General features: G+C 44.8%; 3 protein-coding genes and 1 long non-coding RNA gene across 4 annotated transcripts in view; 3 read left to right on the top strand and 1 right to left on the bottom strand.

Annotated features, from left to right (window-relative positions):
* LOC135339138 (NACHT, LRR and PYD domains-containing protein 12-like) overlaps positions 1-18,595 on the top strand; it is a 127,344-nt gene that overhangs the window by 82,697 nt on the left and 26,052 nt on the right. The gene's annotated exons all lie outside the window — the stretch shown is intronic.
* Positions 1-18,595, top strand: part of LOC135339132 (NACHT, LRR and PYD domains-containing protein 12-like) — a 71,033-nt gene that overhangs the window by 38,854 nt on the left and 13,584 nt on the right. The window lies entirely within an intron of this gene.
* On the bottom strand, positions 1,137-7,776 carry LOC135339235 (uncharacterized). The gene is made up of 3 exons (XR_010395945.1): positions 7,151-7,776; positions 5,558-6,231; positions 1,137-1,191 (listed from the first exon to the last, which is right to left on the bottom strand). It is a non-coding gene; the product is annotated as an uncharacterized LOC135339235 (long non-coding RNA).
* On the top strand, positions 15,235-18,584 carry LOC135339156 (NACHT, LRR and PYD domains-containing protein 12-like). Its single transcript, XM_064535300.1, has one exon. The coding sequence runs from the start codon at positions 15,387-15,389 to the stop codon at positions 17,553-17,555; it is 2,169 nt and encodes a 722-aa protein (XP_064391370.1). The 5' UTR covers positions 15,235-15,386; the 3' UTR covers positions 17,556-18,584.

The raw sequence follows: 18,595 nt of genomic DNA on the forward strand, positions 1-18,595 counted from the left end.
CAAGGCCGTAGCAAGCGGTCAGGCTGGTCAGGTTTTGGCCTAACCACTTTTTGCAGCTGGGTAAGGCAGGTCAGGTTTTGGCCTAACCACTTTTTGCAGCTGGGTAGGTAATGATCGTAAATATTGTAAGTGATAATGCGCATGCTGTTTTGGTGAGGAAAAGTGATGACCTTTTTCTTAGGTAAAAAATTCACCACTGTATGCAAAAGTTCCAATAGTAGAAAAACAGTTGACCTTTAATTGTAAGTTGGCCTGACCACTTTAAAGTTGCTTGCTACGCCCCTGCATGAATATTGGGGCATAAAAATAAGTCAATAGCCTCACACTGGAGGAATTGTTAAGTCTAGATTAGTAGTATAGTCTGAGCTTCAGTCAAACAGTGGACAAAGTACGTACCAGAGCAATTAATGGCACATGTGATGATTATCATGTTGTTTAATAGAAGTATGCTAGTATAATGGCTACTCTCACTCAAGTATACGGAGACTCACAGAGTGGGTGGAGCATATCTCCATGGAGACTGATGTATGGATGATTGGTTTAGTCACGTCAGAGTACGCGTCGATACCCAGCCTTCTGTCCGGGGGGTCCACTGTCGATGCTCGCAAGAACTCTCTGTGGGGGGTACAATGAGTGTATGTATATTCATACCCTCTGCATGGCAACGAAAATATCTAATGTGCAATTTAGATCATACGATACTTTAGTAGAAGGTAGAAACAACCATGGCATCATCACATGACCATCATTCGTACATACACACTTTCAACTATTTAACTACAAATTCAGTTTTGGTTATCACATTTCTTATACTTAAACTTCTTGAAGGCGTCCGAGTGTACGGGTTCATTACTGACAGGGCAGCACTCTCAGCCTCAAACTGTGCAAAGGAACAGGAAAAACACGATAAACTCTTAAACCAACAGATATAACCAGACAATAATCATGGAAAGTTAACGATGCTGATTTGGCGTTTTTCACCAACAAATAATATCTAGTCCAGTACTAATTTAATGTACATAGATGCAGTGCATAATGTAGGCCATAATCTGTACAGGTATACTGTACCACTTTTATCACCTGTTGTTTGTAGCACTCAAATATCTACCCCATCGGCACACTGCTCTGCTCCAACTCCTCACAGCGATCCAGTGCCTTCTTGACCTCTTCCTTCATCACAAGTCTCTCAGACTGGGTAATAGATTGAATGGTGGTCATGTACACACACACAGGTATACAGATACAACCATCACAACATCGTGGTAGTGGTACAGTAGTTATATAATTGCAGGTACATGTATTAATGAAAGCACCGCGGGTGCTGATGCCTCGGTGGAGGTGCAAAGCTACATAACATAAAGCTACACACATTATCATGATGAATATTTTTGCATTTTTGCTGCATGCAAACTCAAATTGCATGGTGGTCGATCATGTACACACACACACACAGGTAATACAACCACCATGTGGTAGTGGTACAGCTGTTTGCTGACTGCATTACCACAAAACAACAAAATACCATACAATGTTGCTATGCAAACAACATGTGGTCCTAGGCAATGATGGCTTCTAGCACTTGTATGTTAAATGGGTACTTTTTGAGGTTTACAAAAATGGCTAATCTGCGAGACCCTTAAAAATTACCCGCTATAATGTGGCATCAATATTATAGTAAATGCTCTCACGATCTACTCTTGGTGGTATATATGGAAACTCACATACAAATTATGGTGAGGATCTGAAATGGAGAATGGGCGGGGACTAGCTTGCATATACCAGCAGATATGATATACATGTAGCTACTAACCGTTCACTGAATGTATGGAAAGCAGTGTGAAGGCTAAAGAAACTGTTAGTACGAAGTACTGCAAAGGACATCAAACAGTGCATGTACATAGTGGGACCATAAGCAGTGCGTGTACATAGTGGGACCATAAGCAGTGCGTGTACATAGTGGGACCATAGGCAGTGCATGTACATAGTGGGACCATAAGCAGTGCATGTACACAGTGGGACCATAGGCAGTGCATGTACATAGTGGGACCATAAGCAGTGCATGTACATAGTGGGACCATAGGCAGTGCATGTACATAGTGGGACCATAGGCAGTGCATGTACATAGTGGGACCATAAGCAGTGCATGTACATAGTGGGACCATAAGCAATGCATGTACATAGTGGGACCATAGGCAGTGCATGTACATAGTGGGACCATAGGCAGTGAATGTATATAGTGGGACCATAGGCAGTGCATGTACATAGTGGGACCATAGGCAGTGCATGTACATAGTGGGACCATAGGCAGTGCATGTATATAGTGGGACCATAGACAGTGCATGTACATAGTGGGACCATAGGCAGTGCGTGTACATAGTGGGACCATAGGCAGTGCACGTACATAGTGGGACCATAGGCAGTGCACGTACATAGTGGGACCATAGGCAGTGCATGTACATAGTGGGGCCATAAGCAGTGCATGTACACAGTGGGACCATAGGCAGTGCATGTACATAGTGGGACCATAGGCAGTGCATGTACATAGTGGGACCATAGGCAGTGCATGTACATAGTGGGACCATAAGCAGTGCATGTACATAGTGGGACCGTAGGCAGTGCATGTACATAGTGGGACCATAGGCAGTGCATGTACATAGTGGGACCATAAGCAGTGCATGTACATAGTGGGACCATAAGCAGTGCATGTACATAGTGGGACCATAAGCAGTGCATGTACATAGTGGGACCATAGGCAGTGCATGTACATAGTGGGACCATAGGCATGCGTGTACATAGTGGGACCATAGGCAGTGCATGTACATAGTGGGACCATAAGCAGTGCATGTACATAGTGGGACCATAGGCATGCGTGTACATAGTGGGACCATAGGCAGTGCATGTACATAGTGGGACCATAGGCAGTGCATGTACATAGTGGGACCATAGGCAGTGCATGTACATAGTGGGACCATAGGCAGTGCATGTACATAGTGGGACCATAGGCAGTGCACGTACATAGTGGGACCATAAGCAGTGCATGTACATAGTGGGACCATAGGCAGTGCATGTACATAGTGGGACCATAGGCAGTGCATGTACATAGTGGGACCATAGGCAGTGCACGTACATAGTGGGACCATAAGCAGTGCATGTACATAGTGGGACCATAGGCAGTGCATGTACATAGTGGGACCATAGGCAGTGCATGTACATAGTGGGACCATAGGCAGTGCACGTACATAGTGGGACCATAAGCAGTGCATGTACATAGTGGGACCATAGGCAGTGCATGTACATAGTGGGACCATAGGCAGTGCATGTACATAGTGGGACCATAGGCAGTGCATGTACATAGTGGGACCTTTACAGGTCAAATTGTTGTAAATATTACAACAAAGGAGCATGCTATCATAGATAGAGTAAAGAGGGATTGGAAACGGAAGTGATTCACGTGATGTTTTACAATGAAGTCTATGTAGTGGCTCTGGGACCATCCGTGTATCTCCTCATAACTCCCGCAAAAGCCCGGGAAACTTATTGTGTCCAAAGCATACATCTCAGAGCTACCCCCATTACTGAATCACATGCCCCCTGATAGTAGGTATCAATTGGAAACAAAGAAAATATAATCTCGATTGTCGTGAAGTAGCTAGAGGTACACAGAGCGCTTTTTCATGCTTGTGTTCCTATAGTACCTTTGATATAGCTAAGGCTTTGTAACTAAATAGTGTCCTGTGTCCCAAATGGCCTCAAGTATTAGAGAAAGTTGATGTTTAGCAGCAGAACTGCTCGTGGACTTCTTACAGAGAGCAAAACAATTCTCATGAATTATTCATGTTTAGCCCTCGTGTTAAAAAAGTAAGCCTCGATTAAAACCGCGGAGATACACGGATGGTACTTCGAGGGTACTTCCGTTTCCAATCCCTCTTCTACTCTATCTATGATGCTATTAACTTGTCAATATATTGATCAATGTTGATATTGGATTGTGTGGTAGATTGTGAGAGCTTTGAAGTACTGGTTTTGCTGAGCTGCTTGACACTTGAAACTGGATTGGCTCTGGAAGCACTGTGACTTTGTACTCTTTTTTTTTTTTTTTACAGGTGATCTTAACTGCTTATGTTCAGCCATTGTCTGTTGGCTACTGCTTCCATCTACACCACCTTTAAAGATGCTAAGTTTAATATTACTTTCTCCAGACACAACTCATCTTTTGTGTGTCCTACTGTGTCCCTTTACCAGTCAAATTGAAGGTATAGACCAGCTACAACTTTTAAAGGCCACACATACTTCCATCGAGGCAAGCAGCAGGGCTGGCTAGTGTGTGTGTGTGACGTGGGTGTGCACAACCATTGTCCCACGCCCATCTTCTAAGCTAGTCTGGCCACGCCCTCCGTGGCCCTCCCCAAAGAAGTCTTCATTGGGGGGCGGCGATCAAATCAAGCTAAGTTGGTGGGTTGGGCTGACCACAAATTCAAATTCAAACTAAAGTGATGACCCTTTTCCCGATTGAACGATTGACCGGTAAAGGGATAAGCAATGCATGTACATAGTGGGACCATAGGCAGTGCATGTACATAGTGGGACCATAGGCAGTGCAAAGGCAGTGCATGTACATAGTGCAGTGGGACCATAAGCAGTGCATGTACATAGTGGGACCATAAGCAGTGCATGTACATAGTGGGACCATAGGCAGTGCATGTACATAGTGGGACCATAAGCAGTGCATGTACATAGTGGGACCATACGCAGTGCATGTACATAGTGGGACCATACGCAGTGCATGTACATAGTGGGACCATAGGCAGTGCATGTACATAGTGGGACCATAAGCAGTGCGTGTACATAGTGGGGCCATAAGCAGTGCATGTACATAGTGGGGCCATAGGCAGTGCATGTACATAGTGGGGCCATAGGCAGTGCATGTACATAGTGGGGCCATAGGCAGTGCATGTACATAGTGGGGCCATAGGCAGTGCATGTACATAGTGGGACCATAAGCAGTGCATGTACATAGTGGGACCATAGGCAGTGCATGTACATAGTGGGGCCATAAGCTCTGTAAACACACTAGAGGTCAATTTGAGTACCTTTTCTATTTTGCTTAAAAAAATGTTTTTTCAGGTGAGTTGAAGGTGTACAATGCAGTAAGGAACTAGACTGAATAGTTTTAAGCACAAAACCTCCAAATTGCACGTTAGACAATCATTCCGCCAAATTTTTCCGGTGGCTGCCCCCTGAACTCCCCCAAATGTTCAACAGCGTACGGCCGTCGTCATTTCCCCCCTTAGCTAAAAACCCTGCTTGAAACCCTGACAATAGTGAGTATTTGTGACATACCGTATAAGTAGAGGTTGTATGGTGAAAATGTTCGTATATTTCGTACTGTAGAGCATCATACACTGTACGAAAAATAAAACTACAAAACTATCAAAACTATTCTACAGAAATAGGCTCAATGTGGCTGTATGAATATTTAAAATACGAAATATTTCCAGTCCTACAGTATTATAAACTCTTTAACCACAACTTTGGTAAACATAATATTATTTCTTACCTAAACTTCTTGAAGGCATGAGTGAGTGTTCGGGTTCATTACTGACAGGGCATCATTCTCAGTCTCAACTCACATCAACCTCCAGCATGGGGTGGGTCGATCACAGTGACATAACACACACAAACTGTGCAAAGGAACAGGAAAACATGATAAACCGGCATTACGGTAACTTAAACCAACAGATGATAAATGGACTAAAATCATGAAAACTCACTAATAATAACGAGTGTTGCAAACTGCGATGTGCTAATGCATGCCTCTCACTTATAGTTTCGATTAGGGGGGGAGGGGCTAAATGAGGTTCTTTATACTGCTAATCACAGGGGCCCCTCTTTCCGTACTCTCCTAAAACCTAATCGCAGTCACGTACGTGACCCCTAACCTCTAGCGTGAGAGATATGAATGGGCACGTACATGTAACATCTGCTTAACCGGTACCTCGCGGATATGACACAACAAATCTACTGCAACCTGTAAGACTAGTCTGATATACATATACCACAGAAACAGTGTGCTTGCGTACATGCTAATTTAAAACTACTCACATCTGCCTTGCTGTTGGCCAGTTCCAATTCTCACTCCAGCTCAGCCATGACACCCGGGTCCATGATTTGAGACCTCTTGAGCAGCTTCTCCTCCATGTCTAGATGACTGCACTTCTTCTTACTACCACTCTAGAAGGTAAAAAGGAAAACAAAATAATGCATTTGGTAAAGATCTACTCTCGTGCAAACAACATTGTAATTAGTATATACATGTGATGATCGTTACTAAATTGTGGGTAAAGGGTCAAAAAAGCAAAATAATTATGATTTTTATAAAAACATTCTTCTCAACTCCTGCCATTCAGGAACCTCGAACCTGGTAGGTATACCATATATCTTCTAATTTATCGGACACTTCTAATTACCCCGGACACTCTTTTGGGAAATTTTTGCTGTTCTAATACAACTTCTAATACAACGGACACTCCAGTGCTTTAATATTACATTCGTTCTAAATATCCGGACAATATCTTGAGTTACATTCATAGACGGCAAGTAAGACTTAGAGTGCTGCAGTTAGATAGCTTGAGTAGCGATAGCTAGTGCATCTATTCAGTCGCACACTGTTCTATTAAACTTAGCTAGCTTGCATGCAGCTGCTTGCTTGTTCTAATTATTCCGGACACTTCGCATGATCTGTTCCAATTATACCCAGACAATTTCCAAAATAATTATTTTTTGCTGTCCGATAAATTAGAAGATATACGGTACTCAACCCTCAATACCGTCCCCCCACACATGTACAAGACTGCCCCATACTCACCAGGGTGTCATACAGGATTTTGAAATAGAGAGGGTAATAAGAAGAGTGACTAGACCTAAAAAAAGGTCAACTGTTATTAGTTAGCAAGAGTTCACAATAGACCTTTATCATGAACTCTTGCTGTTAGTATGTAAAATTGCCAGCTATAGACCCCAACTAGTACCTAAATGTAAATTTTAGGGGAGGGAGGATTGGAGCTAGAGGGGGATATCCCCCTTCCCCCTGTATGACACCCTGCTCACCCTTTAGAAGACTGCCCCCCCCCCCCCATACACACACACTCACCCTCTAGAAGAATGTCCCACCATAGCCTTCGGAGCTGTCTCCCTCCTCTTAGCAATCACTCCATCAATGTGCGTCGTCTTGAGTACCTCATTTCGACTGATCTTGGACGCTAGATGCAGCACACCCGCCACTGTAGCATGTAGCACCACTCTGTGATGTGCCTGAAGGCCTTTCTCCTTCACAGCAAGCTCTTGCAGCTGGTGTAGGAAGACCAGTATATCCGAGAGCCCTTGATAAGAGAATTCCAGTGTCAGGAGAAATACGAGTTGGTAGAAAGCGAGTGTGTTAGCAGGGCTAGTGCAGATAGCTTTGGCCAGTTCCAGGAGATTGGTGAAGAGAGAGTTGACTGTTTTAGAGAGGAACCTTTTCAAAACCACACCCAGTGAGAGCCCTACAGCCTCCAGACTCACCCAATCACTGCACAAGGGGAGGGTATAAATACACGTACATGTAGCTGTAAGCACTGCACATGATTGTATACATACATGTAGTGAAAGCTAAGACAAAATGGACCTGTATAACTGACAAATAAAATCTAGTACGCCCACTGAACATAGCAAGGTGCACACACACGCACGCACGCACGCAAGCACGCACGCACACACACACACGCACGCACACGCACACACACACACACACACACACACACACACACACACGCACGCACGCACGCACGCACGCACGTGTTGAGAGGAATCTTGTCCTTCTTGGCATGGTGATCTACGACACGATGCCAGAGTAGGGCCACATCCAGCTGTGTGCTGGGCTCTCGAATGAGGAGCAATTGGACGAGGGAGGCAAACAGTTGCCCTGGGAACGCAGTCTCCAGCACTGATGCGTGACAAGTGTCAGCCACCGCCCTCAAACACTTGACCAGGGAGGTAGTCAACATGGGGCTGCATAATAAAGGAGAGTATACAATTATGGAAGCATAAACACTTAGTAATGCACGCAGTCTATTGTGCATGGTCACATAATTATAAGCAGATCATCCTCTATAATATTCCCCACTTGGGGTCTATATCATAGCAACTGGCTGGGGTTTAACTACCATAAACCCCAGCCCTAGCCTGGAGCACATTCCTCATAAACTCCCTTGCCTTGAGGGCGCACTGATTTTATACTAGATCTACACAGCCAAAAAGAAGCTAGACACTTGTTGACAAAGGCAGGACAGATGGGTGGGGCTCACTAAACACCAGGAAGGCTGGAGGATGGCCGGGTGGGGCTCACTGCTTGGACATTGACAAGTTAGTGCGTAGAGCTAGAAGCTTAGCACTGGCTAAAAGCTATACGCACAACCTTTTTGCCTCAATAGTTTTTGAGACAGTTAGCTAGTTGTATCCAAGGTAAGGTAGCTTAGGTAACAAGTACTTTTCATTAAAGTGGGTATATAACACTTACTGTCCACTACATTTGAATTTATGGCAAACGTAAACCATCCTTGGCCTCGGAGCTTCACCCTCGTCCTCGGAGGTTTACTGCCATAAATTCTGATGTATGGACAATAAGTATAACATAATATCATAGTCTACTCAAAGGTTACTGCTATAAACAGGATTCACGAAGGCACCAGAATCATAGAACACGTACATGTACAAACAGTGTTTATGACAGGAAACTAAACACATACATGTACACAAATAGCTAAATGAAGCAACAGCTTTATAATTACAATTCTCACCTGTTTTGAGTGTCCTGAGGTGCCAGAGGATGTACAGACAGTCCAGTGGTGGCTCCGCTATCAAGACCCCCTGAGGCCACGGGTACATAAGAGTTGATGAGCCCCAGTATATCTGGCTTATGATAGTCGGGAAGGACTCCTGCAAACTCCCCCACAGTGATAGTGATGGATTGCTGAAAGGTCAGAGAGGACGTGAGGTCGGAGGGGCCTTCTGAAACAGTTTCTATGGAGATACGGAGGTGGCGGACCAGTGTACGGAATATATCCAGTACAGACGGACCTGCATGAGTGGACACAAGCTAAGTAATGTAAATACATGTATGCCGATTTAAAGCGTGGAATTAAACCATACTACCGTATTACTAGAATGTTTTGCGAGCATCAAACATTTGCGAATTTTGCGAGGGTTGATCAATTCGCAACAATAATATCTGCAAAACCTAAATTATTAGTAGTAAATACACACGATCCTTGCCAGAACGCAATAGTTAGATCGCAAAGGGTCACATTTTCTGCTGATTTGGCTCATTCGAAAAGGTTTTTCACCAGAAAAATATTCTAGTAATACGGTACGTATAATTATAAAGATTAAGCCAGTGTCAAAACATACAATGTCATGTACAAACTTTAATAACAGCTATGAAAGCATCTGCGTATAAAGAATAAATGCGTATAGCCTTCTTTAGAAAATGGCCCCAAAATAGTGTTGAAACCATACAAGTACTCTACCATGGAGACTCACCTAGAGAGCTGTCTGCTGCCACGGCAACACACTTAGAGAGTGTGCCGAGGATCCCCTGTTTGGTCTCCCAGGACTCCTTCACCCTGGCATCCAGGTGGTCCACCAGCGACTGGACGGCCTTGTACCGATCCTGTCTCTGTGGGGGTACATGTACAGTGGATAATGTACACTGGGGGGCTGTGGGGGTACGTGTATTATAGTGGATAATGTACACAGGGGGGCTGTGGGGGAGGTACATTTAAGATAATGTACCCTGGGGGACTCGGGCTGTGGGGGGCACATGTAAGTGGATAATGTACACTGGGGGCTGTGGGGGTACATGTAAGTGGATAATGTACACCGGGGGCTGTGGGGGTACATGTAAGTGGATAATGTACACTGGGGGCTGTGGGGGCACACGTAAGTGGATAATGTACACTGGGAGGCTGTGGGGGCACATGTAAGTGGATAATGTACACTGGGAGGCTGTGGGGGCACATGTAAGTGGATAATGTACACTGGGGGCTGTGGGGGCACATGTAAGTGGATAATGTACACTGGGAGGCTGTGGGGGCACATGTAAGTGGATAATGTACACTGGGGGCTGTGGGGGCACATGTAAGTGGATAATGTACACTGGGGGCTGTGGGGGTACATGTAAGTGGATAATGTACACTGGGGGCTGTGGGGGCACATGTAAGTGGATAATGTACACTGGGGGCTGTGGGGGCACATGTAAGTGGATAATGTACACTGGGGGCTGTGGGGGCACATGTAAGTGGATAATGTACACTGGGAGGCTGTGGGGGGTACATGTAAGTGGATAATGTACACTTGGAGGCTGTGGGGGGTACATGTAAGTGGATAATGTACACTGGGAGGCTGTGGGGGCACATGTAAGTGGATAATGTACACTGGGGGCTGTGGGGGTATATGTAAGTGGATAATGTACACTGGGAGGCTGTGGGGGGTACATGTAAGTGGATAATGTACACTGGGAGGCTGTGGGGGTACATGTAAGTGGATAATGTACACTGGGAGGCTGTGGGGGGTACATGTAAGTGGATAATGTACACTGGGGGCTGTGGGGGCACATGTAAGTGGATAATGTACACTGGGAGGCTGTGGGGGGCTACGTATAATTATATCAAGATATAATTTTTGGTTACGAAATACTGAATGTAGGGCATAATAGGTTCTTTCCACAAGCATAATAGGCTGAATTTGGGGCAGTGCTCAAAAGCATAATAGGCATCCAGGTGGTCCACCAGCGACTGGACGGCCTTGTACCGATCCTGTCTCTATGGGGGTACGTGTACAGTGGATAATGTACACTAGAGGGCTGTGGAGGGATAAGATAATGTACACTGGGGGGTACATGTCTACACTGTAAGTAGACACTGGAGGGAACAATTGAAATGCTTGAATAAACAATCTTGTTCAGAAAGTGACGGAGTATGTTGGACCTGAAAGCTATCAATGTTACGTTGTGGACAGTCAAGTCAGAATTTACAGTCGACCGTACACGACCATAAGTATCAAGCATGATCAAGGGCGTATACAGAGAAGAGGGCATGCAACTCACTATGTATCCTACGTACTCATCCGACTTCGTATCAGAGACCGGATATGCTAAAAATAGAATTCAGTATACGGACGTGAACAAGTGGGCGGTGCTGTTTACGGAGTTATAATTATGGGCGTGTACATCAGAGCTGCCTTTGCTAGCTAGCTAGCTAGCTAACATAACATGAACAGTGCAGTATTATTTTAGAGAAGTGTCATGACCAGTCCTAGTCCAGCCAGGTCCAATACAACCCCTTCGAGCAGGAAGTTAAGTGCTGGGCGCATTGTTAAGAAGTACCAGAGACTCAGGAAGACAGGTTTATTGTACCTACATGTAGGTTTCATCTTCTTGGAGTTGCAACTGTTGGATGGTTTGCCTCTTTGCCTTTGACACTGCTAGTACGAGCCATACTGCTGCTGAGAACTAGTTTTACTATGCTGCAATCAAGCTAGCTAGCTAGCACAGATATAAAAAATACTTTGATTTACCTTGTGCGGTCAAAGGTTACGCATGGGCGTTTTTGTGGGAAGTTCTAAAAATAGCTCAATACAAAGTCGGATGATCTGAGAATAGGGCGAGAGTTGCATGCCCTCTTCTCTGTATACGCCCTTGGCATGGTGCACTAATAATAATACACTATGGGGAGAACCGTTTCCAAGTTGGCCACCAGTATATACGTGTACCTGCATGGCTTCCACGACGATGACGTACACACCAGCTGTGAATTCCTTGTCTGATATCCATAGTTTGTTTACGTCAAAGTGTCTACAAGGGAAGCAATGGAGTGTTACACACAGGAAATGAGACAATGGTTGTCATGGTACTAGACCTGCTGAGACAACATTGCACAATAGTCATAGTACTTTACTACCATCAGGAGTTCAATAAGAATCCCAATGCACTCCTGCTGAACATGCAGTTCGATTTAAGTTAGGGAAACCACCTTGCCTACAAGTACAGTGTTGTAATACCTACGCATGTACGTACACTGTAACATATACATTAGGGAAACCACCTTGCCTACAAATAGCACCTATGCACACGAGGCATTGACTGACTTACTGCAGTATTGGCTTGAGGACACTGTCGATGTGAGAGAGTCCGGCAAAAGTGATGAGCTCAGTGAGACTATCCTGAGAGTACCCTCCCAGACTGTCCCCCTCCTCCACAACAGGCTGGATCTCACCAGACTCTCTGTCAGAGTGGGAGGGGGGTTACTATGGGCACACACTGCATATACTCATACACATTGCCTAAGGCCACCAATGGGTAATGGTGCGTGTACGTCGCTCATTGAAGCTACAGTATGTATGATTGTGTATTAGCCAGTGCTCCAGGAGCAGCAACTTGTAGATACTATTAATGTTATTACATAATTATAGTATACCTTGACTGGGCGACACTGTGACTGTGCATATTGAAGAGGAAGGGCGGCACTATCTTGTTCATGTGATCTAGGTCCCAAATGTTCATCTGGAGGTTGTCTTGCCGACCAATCTTCTTTATCACTCCCCTCAGCCCTTGCAACCCAGCCATCTGCGTCCTGTGTGAGGTGTAGTGGGGAGGGGTGGAGTTGGTGATATAAGCAATGTGATCACAAGTAATGCATGTGGCAGAGCACCCTAAGCGCGGTACAGTTAAAATATGACACCTAACACTTCGAACTGTGGCCACTCAAACTCATTTCATTTCAAACAGTGAATGTGCTCATACTCGTGATATTTGTCGGCGTCGTCGACATTCTTGGTGAGGCTAAGAGAGGCAAAGCGGTGGATGAGGAAGTCGTACTGTCTGTGGTAGGGGGTGTTCCCTTCCTCTCGCTCGGCAAACTTCACAAACTGTGTGTGTGGAGGAAGGGTCGTCAATGTGTTGTATACACAATACACTATTAACAAAATGAAAAGTATATGTACATGCAATCTAATCGTGAAGATACACGTTCACTCTCTGCACTCACCCACCCACACACTCTACTCACACACCCACTCCCACACCCACACACATCACACTCCCCCCTACTCACCGAATTGGTGGCCAGTTCTGTGTTGCTCGTTTCCAGCATATTATGCAGTATATCCAGGTAGCTATCCACAATCAACTGGAGCTTTCGTGAGTCACAGGCTGACAGCAGCTTCTCCGTCACTTGCAGAGCCACTCACATGCCTGGGGGGAGGGAGAGGTGGTATTTTGTACCACGTTTATGAGAAAGCCATTGGATACTATAGTTGTATCATAGATATAACATTTAAAGTTCCCAGCCAAATAAGATACATCATTTTCTGTTCCGGAGGTACGGGGAAGGTCGATAAATTTCCCTAGCTATACATGACATGTCGACATTGTATACTGTACAGGTATGTCTCTGAAATAGTCGTCTAACCCGTTACATCTCCGTTTCTCTCTCTTTGCAGGCTCCGACGCAGGTACTCTCCAATATTGTCCAGATGGTCAGGGGAGGTTTGAGCAAAGAAGAGCAGCTTGTCTATATTAGCAGACACAGGTGTGGGTGTTTGAGGGTCCTCTGGGAAGAGCCCATCAACCAGCCGTTTGTAGCGAGGTTTGGGGCAGCAGAAGCACGTCGCCATAGTTAGATCTAGTTCTGTGTCTTGATTGATTGTAGACCTAGCATTTATTTGTAAAACATAGAGCAGAGGTTTTTATGTAATATGTTGGCAACCCTGCGCTTTCTTCTGGGTTTCTCACCCGTATCGTTTGAGGTACCCCCGAACGAGTCGGGTAAGAACTCAGCTAGTTCGATAAAATCCCCTTTTTCCGATTTTTTAGATAGTTTGTCGGGAATGGGGATGGCATTCTGGCCTACATTGACCGTATATGAGACTTCTGGTCAAAGTAACGGAATAATGCTTGGTATGGTCGGTAATGTAGGGAGGCTCATGCGGGTTTGAGTACGGGGGGCACTAGTGGATACGAGGGGAACATGTGCTAGTGAGGTACTTGACATACCTGCCGTTCCGGTGCTGACAACAGGGCCTGAGGTGGGACTCCGTGGGGTACCCGAGGCGGAAGCAGAGATGGTTGGGATCGAGGATGGGACTGATGGTGAGACTGATGAGGGGCCGGCTGTGGGGCGGTGTTGTTGGACTGCTGCCTGAATCCGCTGGTCCATTGCGGTGGTAACACCGCGCCGAGGGCTGCCTGGACAGAATTGGCAATCATGGTGTTGAGAGTTGTCGGAGTTGTCGTCGGGTTGGTGGAACTGATCGGAGGTGTTCCAGTTGAGGATGTGCTCGAGGAGGTAGTGGTCATCTTCGTATAGAGAATTACAGGATAGATCAGCAAGGGAAATCTTGAGGATAGACCCAGAAGAGAAGTTTTCTAATTCCTTTGTTCTTTCACTGACTGCCTGACCACGTGTTCCTTGCGCATGCCAGTACCGTGTTGGTTGCAATTGGTATCCTTCTGATTAAATTCCATTATATTTCTGAGAGAGCTAGCTGCAAGGCACAGATTTATTTGCTGGAATGGCCACTAAAGAGCAGAACCAAGGTATAAAGACTGTCATGTTTCCTATAAAGGATAAACCCAATGATTGCTAAAGCATAAAACCCTCATTGGTGATTGCTAATCTTGTGTGCTTGCTATCTATTTCAGAGCTCACAATTGACGATCTGAAGACAGAAATGAAACTGACTGATGAGCAGCTCAATACAGCAATAAAGGAACCAGATTTACCCGAGTTAGCAGCATGTTTCGACAATGTTCACAAAGGCTATCTTGAAAAATTGGAGCTCTCACCTGGAGAGCAAACTGACGTGAGGACTAGAGCATATGTAGATGGCACTCTGGCAGGAATGTTGCTGGCTTTGAAATTCTGGATTCTGACCAACAGACAAGACGCCACTTTCCAAGCTCTGCTACTCATCATACTCTCCCTGCTCAAAGAAGACGTTGCTGTTCGAGTGTGCAAGTACTTGTCTGACAAATGTGAGTCTGTTATGTGAGAGTGTGGTCATTGTGGTACCATACGTTGTGGGAGTGATTGCAACCAAATAAGGGACTCTTCAACTTAATTGCTATTGTTACACATACAATTCTGTATTAACTATCACCAGGAATAGTACTCACCTATTGTTTTGTTTCCCCAGACTCCACCACCTCGTGTCCCCCCTCCCGAGAGAGGGTCCTGCTGAACCACAAGCTGTCCTCGTACAGGGACTACCTACAAAGTCGCTACAGAGCACGAGTATCCACATCAGCCACACAATGGCCTCCTGTTCCAACAAACAAAGTCTTCAAACTGGCCATGATTCAGAAGGAGAAAATACAGAGAGGAAGAATCGACGATGAATTTGTTAAACTAACAATTACGGGGAAAATTGATGACATTTTACTTTTAAAGACTCCTGTTAACTTGACTAACATTTTCTCTGAGATTGGGGATAGACGAAACTTTGTGTTGATTGAAGGAGCTCCCGGCTCTGGCAAGAGCACCCTTGCTCTACACATCTGTCAGGAGTGGGCAAAGGGGAAACTGTTCCAAAAGTTCGATATTGCAATCCTCGTGAAACTGAGAGATCCCCTTGTTAGAGAAGCAAAGACAATTGCTGACGTACTTCCCTGCATTGATACGGCCGTGGCTAACAAGACAGAGGCAGTTATAAAATCACTGTATGGCAAAGGTGTACTGTGGGTGCTAGACGGATGGGACGAGCTTCCTTCTGACCTCCCTAGAGACTCAATCATCAACAAACTAATTCGACCAGACATGTCACAAAAAGGAGCCCTACACGAATCAGCTGTGATTGTAACATCTCGACCATCATCTTCGGCTGAGCTCCACCCACTAGTGTCGTCCAGGGTAGAAGTGTTAGGGTTCACTCCACATCAACTAGAACAGTATTTTACCGAGTGTCTGAATGGTGACTCACAAGCTGTGCAGACTCTACTGGAGAGAATTCGAGAGAACCCAGTGGTAGAAGGTAGCTGCTACCTCCCCCTCAATGCTTCCATCATCGTTAATTGCTTCTTGTCTGATAACCACTCACTCCCAACATCCAACCACGGGATATTCATATCAGTTGTCCAGAGCTCTCTCAAGAGATACCTCAAGGAGAAGTTGAGGAAGACCATTCCAGTGGGAAACATCACATCCCCAGACTCACTGCCCTCGGAAATCAGAACACAGACCGTACAAATGTGTCAACTTGCATATCATGGGATTGAAAAAAATAAAGCAACATTTACTGACGGTGATTTGGCCGCTCTTCACATTACGAAGGAGATTTCAAACGTTGGATTATTACAAACTGTTCCCAGCATCATTAGCGATGGTGATCTGGTTTACTACTGCTTTCTCCACCTGTCTATTCAAGAGCTACTAGCAGCAATCCACATCTCTCTCATGCCTCCCAAGCAACAAATTTCTGTATTCCAGAAGCTCTTCGGGAATCCTCGATTCAGTGCAGTCTTCCAGTTTTATGCTGGTATCACCAAACTGAGTACTAGTAGACCAATCCTCAGTTTGCTACCTCGATTCTTGTGTCCAGTTCCAGCCACTGTTTTTGATCTGGTCAGAAAGGTTGTCAAAAATAAGAAAGAGAAAGATTATGGTGAGCCGAAGCCCCTTTTGTTGTCCCTCATCAATTGTTTGTACGAAGCTGAAGACTCGCGACTGTGTGTGTTTGTGGCTAATCTTCTTAATCACAATCTATATCTTGATTACACTACAATGAATCCTATTGACTGCCTCTCTGTTGGATATTTCGTATCAGCTTGTTCCAACACCAGTAATGGATTCATACTTAGCCTCAACAATTGCTCTATTGGTGACCAAGGCTGCAAATTTCTGGCCCGAGGACTCTCCAAGTGTCCCAACTCTAATAATGATATTCCTACAGCAGGGATACACATCGCTGAGATTATCGAGAACATTAGTTCAATATCTGAATTGAATTTGTCTGATAATGCCATTGGTAACAGTGGGCTTAGCACACTCTGTGATGCCTTGTCAACTAACACATCATTAAAGAGCCTGAACCTGACCAATTGCTCACTAACAATATCAGACGACAATGGAGCTGCCCTCTATCAACTTCTGAATACAAACAATTCCCTCGAATATCTTAGTTTGTATGGTAACACAGTGACTAGCTGTCGTCACATTGCTGCTGGACTTGCAGTCAATAAGACTCTGAGAACATTGGACTTGAATTCCTGTGCACTGACTGATCAGAGTATCGAGGAGCTATCAACTGGACTGATCAACAAGATTAAAGCACTGTACATATGGGATAATGACTCAATAACAGAAGATGGAATGAAGACGCTTGCCAGACATCTAACCACCCACTGCTCTGAACTGACAGCATTGTGGATACCCAGACACCTAATATCCTGTATCGAGACAGTATTCAGGGACACTCACAAAGAGAGGAAGAGAAATGGACTACCCGAGATTTATTGTGTTAATTAGATTAATAATTAATTATTAAATTGAGATTGATTGATATTCATACAGTTTTGACGATTGATTTTATTTTCTGCCATAATTATATCACAATGTCATTATAATATCAATGACAATTTGAGAAAAGTACTATTAACCCTTTCCCGGCTTTAATTAAAACAAAATAATACAGAATAAATACATGTTTTTCTTTAAAAATCCATATCTTATGAACCGTACATTGAAATCACTCGTAACTATTTCCTACAGGTAGCCCAGACCCCGGGGGTACCATGACATCATCATCGTTACCTAGCAACTGACCACCCCCAACTAATTAGCGATTGTTTACAAACATTCACAATTATGTACACAAACAATATTATACGAAGGCACAAAGTGACTATAGACACTAAGTAAGTGTTCTCAATGTTCTCACGGTGACATAGTTCGATCAGGATCTGCCGAAACTTCTCTGCGAGGTCGTATCAGCAGACGCCCTTTTCCCGGGAAACGTTCTTCACCTACACACACGTTTATAAGTTCAATGGTGGCTCATGATATCCACTGCTGTACTAACTAGCCTAAGCAAACCTATACTGAAGCTATCCTGAAGCTATCAGAATACAGTAGGTTGTACAAATGCTACTCTAGACTTACCAGATCCAGAAACTTGGTCCAGCTCCTTCAGGCTCCTCAGGCTCTTTATTTTTTAGCTTGAGGTAGCTTCCTACCTAGCTACGATCCCAGTCACTGTCCTCTCACTCTACAAGGCCATAAGCATCGATATTCTCACTGTCTAGCAGCTCTAGAGCCCCACTGAGGTTGTACTACAAAGATCTTGAAGTCATCATCAAACGGTCACTTTTCTTTCGACAGTACTGCACAAAGCGTACCTCGAAGCAAGATGTTGAAAATACCACGTGAAAGAGCAGCTCAATGCGCATGTGCTGGTACCTACAGTGTGCGCATAGCTCCAACACAGCCCGCACAGCAAATTTTTGAAAAATCTCGGTCAGCTGGACAACATATGTAGTCCAAAGCCGGGAAAGGGTTAATAATAGTAT

Source organism: Halichondria panicea, chromosome 7 (assembly GCF_963675165.1).
Source record: "Halichondria panicea chromosome 7, odHalPani1.1, whole genome shotgun sequence".
In the NCBI taxonomy this organism is placed as follows: Eukaryota; Metazoa; Porifera; class Demospongiae; order Suberitida; family Halichondriidae; genus Halichondria; species Halichondria panicea.

Coding starts and splice junctions, on each gene's coding strand:
- LOC135339156 (XM_064535300.1), top strand. CDS start 15,387: ATGATTCAGAAGGAGAAAATACAGAGAGGAAGAATCGACGATGAATTT.